This window comes from Cervus canadensis, chromosome 27 (assembly GCF_019320065.1).
Source record: "Cervus canadensis isolate Bull #8, Minnesota chromosome 27, ASM1932006v1, whole genome shotgun sequence".
NCBI lineage: Eukaryota > Metazoa > Chordata > Mammalia > Artiodactyla > Cervidae > Cervus > Cervus canadensis.
The window spans coordinates 20,199,926-20,208,679 of NC_057412.1; the positions used below are offsets into that span (position 1 = coordinate 20,199,926).

At 40.0% G+C, this 8,754-nt stretch overlaps 1 protein-coding gene across 1 annotated transcript; it reads left to right on the top strand.

Annotated features, from left to right (window-relative positions):
- Positions 1-474: 474 nt before the first annotated feature.
- NRIP1 (nuclear receptor interacting protein 1) lies at positions 475-8,016 on the top strand. Its single transcript, XM_043448695.1, has one exon. It carries the CDS (start codon positions 787-789, stop codon positions 4,255-4,257), a length of 3,471 nt encoding a protein of 1,156 aa, XP_043304630.1. The 5' UTR covers positions 475-786; the 3' UTR covers positions 4,258-8,016.
- The last annotated feature ends 738 nt before the right edge of the window (positions 8,017-8,754 follow it).

Genomic DNA, 8,754 nt, shown 5'->3' on the forward strand with positions numbered 1-8,754 from the left:
TTTTCGTACTTCTCTTGTTCCTTCCAAAGCTCCTAATAATGTAAGGAAGCTCATTCCAGCCCCTCATAGAGCTGTGGTGCTGTAGAAGAGACTTACCATTCATACAACTTTGCAGAAAGGTGTTCATGAAAATTCAAAAACTTTGGTGGGCTTGTAAGACAGTTACAGAACATTAAAGTATTTTCTCTAACTGATTAGATCTTTTTAACAATATGGATTAATCCATAGGATTTCCAGTAGAGATTTCTAATTTGATAGCAATGACAATAAGCTAATAAGGAAGCTCTGCAGTGCATACATATGTATATTGTATATATGTCTATATACACACATAGACACTTACAAGTGCTGTATTTTTTGCCTACAGGTATCATAGCAATAATTCTAATTCTTCATCTTCTTAACTATTTTCTCTTTATTTTTTAGAACACTGATATATGTGTTTACTGGGGAACAGAAGATGAAGAAGGAAGAGCAGTGTATTCACTGAGGATTCTGTCTGCTTGCCACGGCAGCTCTGTATCTAGAGGAGTTCTGCTGTTTCTTGTTTGGGAGTTCCCAGCTCTGAGGTCAGACTCCGCCACAGTCTGCCTGCCTTTTGTCTCATCATTGCCAGCCAGCAGTAATCCTGGTCGGAATGGAACCGCATACCTCTATCTAATTACTATCGAAGGTGATAAACCAACACTCACTTATTGAAGTTACATCTCTCCCCCCCCCTCCCCTGCAGAAAACCATTCCTCAAAGTGAATAGAAACCAAGCCCTCGTGAGCACTTCTATTGAACATGACTCATGGAGAAGAGCTTGGCTCTGATGTGCACCAGGATTCTGTTGTTCTAACTTACCTAGAAGGATTACTAATGCATCAGGCAGCAGAGGGGTCAGGTACTGCCGTCGACAAAGCGTCTGCCGGGCGTAATGAAGACGATCAGAACTTTAACATTTCTGGTAGCGCGTTTCCCACCTGTCAGCGTGATGGTCCAGTTCTCAGCACGCACACGTATCAGGGATCTGGCATGCTGCACCTCAAAAAAGCCAGACTCTTGCAGTCTTCTGAGGACTGGAACGCAGCAAAGCGGAAGAGGCTGTCTGATTCCATCGTAAATTTAAACGTAAAGAAGGAGGCTCTGCTGGCTGGCATGGCTGACAGTGCGCCTAAAGGCAAGCAGGACAGCAAGGTACTGGCCTCTCTGCTTCAGTCGTTCAGCTCCAGGCTGCAGACTGTTGCCCTGTCACAACAAATTAGGCAGAGCCTTAAGGAGCAAGGATATGCCCTGAGTCATAATTCTTTAAAAGTGGAGAAAGATTTAAGGTGCTATGGGGTTGCATCGAGTCACTTAAAAACTCTGTTGAAGAAAAGCAAAGCTAAAGATCAAAAGCCCGATACCAGTGTCCCTGATGTCACGAAAACCCTCATCAGAGATCGGTTCATAGAGTCACCTCATCACGTTGGGCAGAGCGGAACAAAGGTCATGAGCGAACCCTTGTCTTGTGCTGCAAGATTACAGGCTGTCGCAAGCATGGTGGAGAAAAGGGCTAGTCCTGCCACTTCACCCAAACCCAGTGTTGCTTGTAGCCAACTAGCACTTCTTCTCTCCAGCGAAGCCCATTTACAGCAGTATTCTCGAGAACATGCTTTAAAAACACAAAATGCAAACCAGGCAGCAAGCGAAAGACTTGCTGCCATGGCCAGATTACAAGAAAATGGCCAGAAGGACATGGGCAGTTTCCAGCTCTCCAAAGGCATGTCAGGCCATCTTAATGGTCAGGCAAGAACATCAGCAAACAAAGTAATGGCTAGCAAAAGTACAGCGTTTCAGAATCCAATGGGTATTGTCCCTTCTTCCCCCAAAAATGCAGGCTATAAGAACTCCCTGGAAAGAAACAATATAAAACAGGCTGCTAATAACAGTTTGCTTTTACATCTTCTTAAAAGCCAGACCATACCCAAGCCGATGAACGGACACAGTCACAGTGAGAGAGGAAGCATTTTTGAGGAGGGCAGCACCCCTACAACTATTGATGACTACTCAGATCACAATCCCAGCTTTACCGATGAGAGCAGTGGTGATGAAAGTTCTTACTCCAACTGTGTCCCCATAGACTTGTCTTGCAAACACCGGATAGAAAAACCCGAACCCGACCAGCCTGTTTCTCTGGATAACTTAACTCAGTCCTTGCTCAACACGTGGGATCCAAAAGTCCCCGAAGTTGACGTCAAAGAAGATCAAGATACCTCAAAGAATTCTAAGCTAAATCCGCACCAGAAGGTCACCCTTCTTCAGTTGCTGCTTGGCCACAAGAATGAAGAAAACGTGGAAAGAAACAGCAGCCCTCAGGAAGCACACAGCGATGAGGCAAAGTTCAGCACACAGAATTACACGCGCACGTCTGTAATAGAAAGCCCCAGCACCAACAGGACTACTCCCGTGAGCACTCCACCGTTACTTGCATCCACCAAAGCCGACTCTCCCATCAACCTTTCCCAACACTCTGTGGTCATCAAATGGAATTCCCCACCATATACCTGCGGCCCCCAGCCTGAAAAGCCAGCGAATACCGCCTCAAACCACCTGATGGACCTTACAAAAAGCAAAGAATCGCAGGGGGAGAAAGCCATCCAACATGAAGGTGCACAAAACTCGGCCACTTTCAGTGCCAGTAAACTGTTACAAAATTTAGCGCAATGTGGAATGCAGTCCTCCGTGTCAGGGGAAGAGCAGAGACCCAGTAAACAGCTGCTGGGTGTGAACACAGAAAAACCTGCAGGTATGATTGACAGACTGAACAGCCCTCTGCTAGCCAATAAAACCAGTGCAGCTGAAGAGAAGAAAGCATTCGGCAGCCACACAATCGGTCCTGAACCAGGACTCTCTGGGTCTGAAATAGAAAATCTGCTTGAAAGGCGCACCGTCCTCCAGTTACTGCTGGGAAATCCCAACAAAGGGAAGGCCGAAAAGAAAGAGAAGATGCCCTTAAGAGATGAGAGCACTCAGGAACATACAGATAGAGCTTTAAGTGAACAAATACTGATGGTGAAAATAAAATCTGAGCCTTGCGATGACTTACATCCGCATGCCACGGGCATGCACTTGAGCCACGAGGCTCCGGGCGCGCCCTTCTTAGGGATGGCCCCTCCCGTGCGGAGAAGCGCCCCTGCCTTACCAGCATCCGAGGACTTGAAACCAGAGCCCGGCTCACCTCAGGATTTTTCTTTCTCAAAGAACGGTCTGCTGAGTCGATTGCTGAGACAAAATCAAGACAGTCACCTGGCTGATGAGCTGGACAGCAGTCACAGAAACAGTGAACTGACACTTGTAGAATCGAGGAACCTTTGCATGGTCCCTAAGAAAAGGAAGCTTTACACCGAGCCGTTAGAAAACCCCTTTAAAAAGATGAAAAATAGCATAGTCGATGCTGCAAACAGTCACAGTGCTCCGGAGGTGCTCTATGGGTCCTTGCTTAACCAGCAAGAGCTGAAACTTAGCAGAAGTGATCTTGAGTTTAAGCATCCTGCCAGTCACGGTTCGGCCAGCGAAAGTGAGCCCAGGAATTGGGCCAGAGAGAGCAAAAGCTTCAACGTCCTGAAACAGCTGCTCCTCTCAGAAAACTGCGTGAGAGATTTGTCTCAGCACAGGAGTAACTCTGTGGCTGACAGTAAGAAGAAAGGCCACAGAAACAATGCGACCAACAGCAAGCCTGAATTCAGCATTGCTTCTCTAAATGGACTGATGTACGGTGCCGCCCAGCCCGGCGGTTGCGTGGACAACAGGACATTTCCATACCCAGGTGTCGGCAAGGCCCCCCTGAGCCCTCCTTTCCCGGAGCACTTGGGCTGCACAGGGTCTAGACCAGAAGCTGGGCTTGTGAATGGGTGTTCCATGCCCAGTGAGAAGGGACCCATTAAGTGGGTTATCACAGATGTGGACAAGAATGAGTATGAGAAAGACTCTCCGAGACTGACCAAAACCAACCCAATACTCTATTACATGCTCCAGAAAGGAGGCAACTCTGTTACCAGTCGAGAAACACAGGACAGGGACATTTGGAGGGAGCCTTCATCTGCTGAAAGTATCTCACAGGTTACAATCAAAGAAGAGTTACTTCCTGCTGCAGAAACTAAAGCTTCTTTCTTTAATTTAAGGAGCACTTATAATAGCCATATGGGAAATAATGCTTCTCACCCGCACAGCGCAAACGGAGAAGTTTATGGACTTCTGGGAAACATGCTAACAATAAAAAAGGAATCAGAATAAAATGGACCTGCCATCCACCTTTGGATCTTTTTAAAACTAACGAATATGAACTTGAGATCTGTATAAATAAGCGCATGATTTGAGAAAAGCATGGTATAATTGAAACTTTTTCGTTTTGAAAAGTATTGGTTGATGGTGATGTTTAAATATGCAGACTACTTTTTGCTTCATGTTAAATGTCATGAGGAAGCTGCCGAACTAGCCATTGGTTTGACACCTTCTGTATGCATCAGACAACAACTGTGAGTAGCCCATGAGCGATAATTCTGTTTTTGATCACAGGTAATAGGCATAAATATAAATCTCCATCCAGCAGATTAATGCATTGCTGCCTTTATTAGGGTACTTGATTTTGCTTTTCAGAAGCAACCTACATAACACATTTTTTAAAGTCCACATTATTAAATAATAACTCTTTAAAGGGTAATTGAATTTAAAAAACCTAGTGCTGTTTCATTTCTCATTCAGTTCCAAAACAAATTAGAAAAATATATGCTTACATTTTTCACTTTTGCTAAAAAAAAAAATTATTTTTGACTCTTGAAAGGGGTTTTGTGATTCCTCAATGTGTCTGCCCTTCCCCAATCCTTTTCAATATTCTGTATCTCTTTAAACCTTGTACTACTTGGTAAAAATTGATTACAATTGGTGGAAGTTTGATAGATCTTAAAAAATGGCAGATTTCCATTTTTGTATTTTAACTACTTTACTAAATTAATATTCCTCCTTTTACAGAATTAGGAAAGTTAACATTTATCTTCAGGTGGTTTCCTAAATAACTGAAATAAGTTGTTTTTAACAAGCAAAATGGCTTTTCTTTGGACAGTTTTCACCATGTCTTGTAAAAGCCACTTCTTACCATCTCTGTGGTACCTGTGAGTCTGACGACCAGGGTTTCTTAAAGCTGGACTCAGACCACCTGCATTAGCATCGTCCAGAGCACTTGCTTTAAAACGCAGATTCCCAGGCAGCATCTCCGATCTACCAAACAAGAATTCTCTGCTGAGTGGACCTGGGAGTCTTCCTTCTGCATCTTAATACACTCCCTAGGGGTTTCTTCTGCACACTGAAATTTGGATTTTGAAAATTGAAACCACTGCTTACGACTTTTCTCAGAAAACAGGATTGTAAACAAACTATTTGATGCCTATATTTTCCCCAATGTAGTCACACGTCAACTCAAAATTTGCAATATTGTACTTCATATTATTACTGTTATATCTTTGGAAATCGGGTTCCGAATACTTTTTATGACAAAAAAAAAAAAAATCGGGTGGAGGGGACAACTTTCATATCTGGCTCAACATCTCAGGAAAAATATGTGATTACTTGTGTGTTCCAATGAGTAACATCTACTTAATTAGCCTTAGGGATGGAATAACAGGGCCACTTACCAAACTCAGGTGATTCCAGGATGGTTTGGCAACTCCTCCTGAATACATCCTTAACTTCTGTGAAAACCATTGTCCTAAGAACAGTGCTGGCAAAGATGAAAACACATTTCACACCCAAGAAAGGCACTAAACTCAGATTGCTTAAACAAAAACGTAAAGGGCATATATACATGGCAGAGTTGTACACAGTCACTCCATCTGATCTGTTATTTTAAAATAGTGATTAAAAGGAAACATTGATGTTTTCTTGGAAGAATTTAATATATTATTGAGCCACATGGGGTTTCTGTCTTGAAACACATCCATGTTTTTCAGTTCATTTTTTACCATCCACAGTTCATTCACCAGATAGATTTGGTTTTAATTGTGAACCCAGGTAGCAACTGACCTACCAAAAAACTGTTATATAATCAACTATTAATTAGAAGAAAATCTATTTGAAATTGTTCTACTTGAAGTTGTTTCTAAGATTTTTATATTAAAAATGGGCGTTATTTCCTAATACGATCTAAAACCCTAAATGATTATTTTTTTCTCAGAATGATTTGTAAATAGTTACTGAATATATTAAAAAATAATAGAAGTGAATATTATGCCATGTCATGAAAATTTCACTGGCCAGTGAAGATATTCAACTGCATCCCATCTTTATTCTCTGACAGTCTTACTGTCTACACTGTATAAGCTTTTAAAACAAGTCATTTTTTTTCTGAAAGTTCTGGAGCCTTAGAAGTATGCTAGAAAAACTGCCATTGTTCCCCCTTGGTTAGGGGAAAATGGGCTTTTACAAGGGAGTGAAATTTAGATCAGGAAAAAGAAGATCAAGGGCCAACACTGTATTTTTTTTTGTTTCCTTCCTTTGGTTGGTTGGTTGTTTTTTGGTGGTGGTTATTGTCAGCAGTCAAAGAAATGAAGATTATGTCATATATAGATAAACCCGACCAAGAAGGCTGTTCTGATATACTAGAGAGTGTCCCCAATTTGAGTTTAGTACTGTCTTAAAGAAGAGTGGTGAGAAAGGGCACACATCCCTAAATGCACTTCGTTTATGCATATGTAGATACAAGGATGCACATACACACATTTTCAAGGACTATTTTAGATATCTAGACACTTTCTTCTTAACAAAGTCACTTGTGAAAGGGCACCACAGCTCTCGTTGACATCAGAAAGGTAGCATTACCTGTTTGCTCTCTGCTGCTTCTTACAGAAGAGTAAACTGGTGAGAGTATATATTTTATATATATATATATATATATAATATGTATATATATATATATTGACTTGTTACATGAAGATGTTAAAATTGGTTTTTAAAGGTGATGTAAATAGTGATTTCCTTAATGAAAAAATACATATTTTGTATTGTTCTAATACAGCAGAAAAGCCTTTTAATCTCTTTGGTTTCTGTATATTCCATGTACAAGTGTAAATATAATCGGACAGGTTTAAAAATTGTGCATGTATGTATACAGTTGCAAGTCTGGACAAATGTATAGAATAAGCCTTTTATTTAAGTTGTGATTACCTGCTGCATGAAAAGTGCATGGGGGACCCTGTGCATCTGTGCATTTGGTAAAAATGTCTTAACAAGTCAGATCAGATGTTCATCCCAACATAACAGTATCCCATTTCTGGACACGACTTCTGTGGTTTAAGCTTTGTGGAAGAATGCTTTGAATCCAAGGGTCTTAAAACTTTTTAAATCAAGTCAACCACTTTTCAAACTAAAGAGTTCACACAACTACTTTCATGAATTTTTTAATCCCATTGGAAACATGTGCCAGGAGTTTTCCAAGGTTCTGGAATACAGGCACACTACCGTTCCTGGTATGAATTCTGGGGTTTACACAACCAATTTTGATGCAATCTGCTCAGTAATATAATTTGTCATTTTTATTAGAAATTTAATTTCTTCATGTGATGTCATGAAATTGTACATACTGCAGTGTGAATTTTTTTGTTTTGTTTTTTAATCTTTTAGTGTTTACTTCCTGCAGTGACTTTGAATAAATGAAGGAAAAAATTCATTGTCTCTGGTTTGAAATGATTGTTATTTTTTTGGGCTCTCTCTGATTTTCAGATTTTTCATAAACATAAAAAGTCTCTGGTCAAGAGAATAGCAAGTCTTCAAGAATGCTTTGCCATCCTTGGAAAAATAAAGGAAAAAAAAAAGAAGATGGCCCTGGAGTTAGTGTATCCAGAGACAGGGCATGGAAGCACAGCTCAGAAAGACCATCAGCTTATAGCCTGGCCTACCCACCCTTGGTTCTGCTGTTTAGTGTGTAACTGGATGGTCATCATGGATTTTTAAAGTGGGAAAAACTTTGTACAGTGTTCAAAAATAAAGTTGATTTGATACAAACTTTTTGTAAGATAAGATGTTATTAGGTTTTTATCCAAGTTTCATTGGGCATTAAATTTTTTTAAAGTAAAAGTCTTCAAACATTTTGCAAAAATGAATATGTGTACGCACACATGTATATATCAAATAACTATATGCTATTAATATATGTATATAGGTAATGAGTAGTTGAGAATGATAAGCAATGTATGTGCATAGTAAGTAAGAGAGATCAGTTTATTTAGAAAAAGGAAGAAAAACCTCTATACTTGTGAATGGATGACCTTAGGGGAGGGAAGTTACTTTTACAAATACATTAATAATAATATAAGAGAAAGACATTTTCCCACAGGTGAATCTGTATTTTCTGATACTAAAGTAGGCCTATTAAAATTTCAAATTAAAATCTGAAAATTTTGCAGCTCCTCCATAACAAGTTTATAAGCATTGTCTAAAATAATATCCAAGTAATGGAAATACATGAAACTGGTCTACATAATTAAAATGTTGAAAAGTTATGCCCTGTACAGACACTGTCATCAGAACCAGAGATACATAACCATGTTTTGTTTTATTTATTGATTTAAATGGTGAAAAGGCATAATAAGCACATCATGTAATAAAAACCACCCCAGTTAGCAATTCTTCTTGACTATAAATTAGTGCCAATGACTTTTAATAATATAATCAGATTATGATCACCCACACTATGCCAAGTTCTGTTTCAAGCTTCTTAATGTAGAAACCTCCTTTACAAAG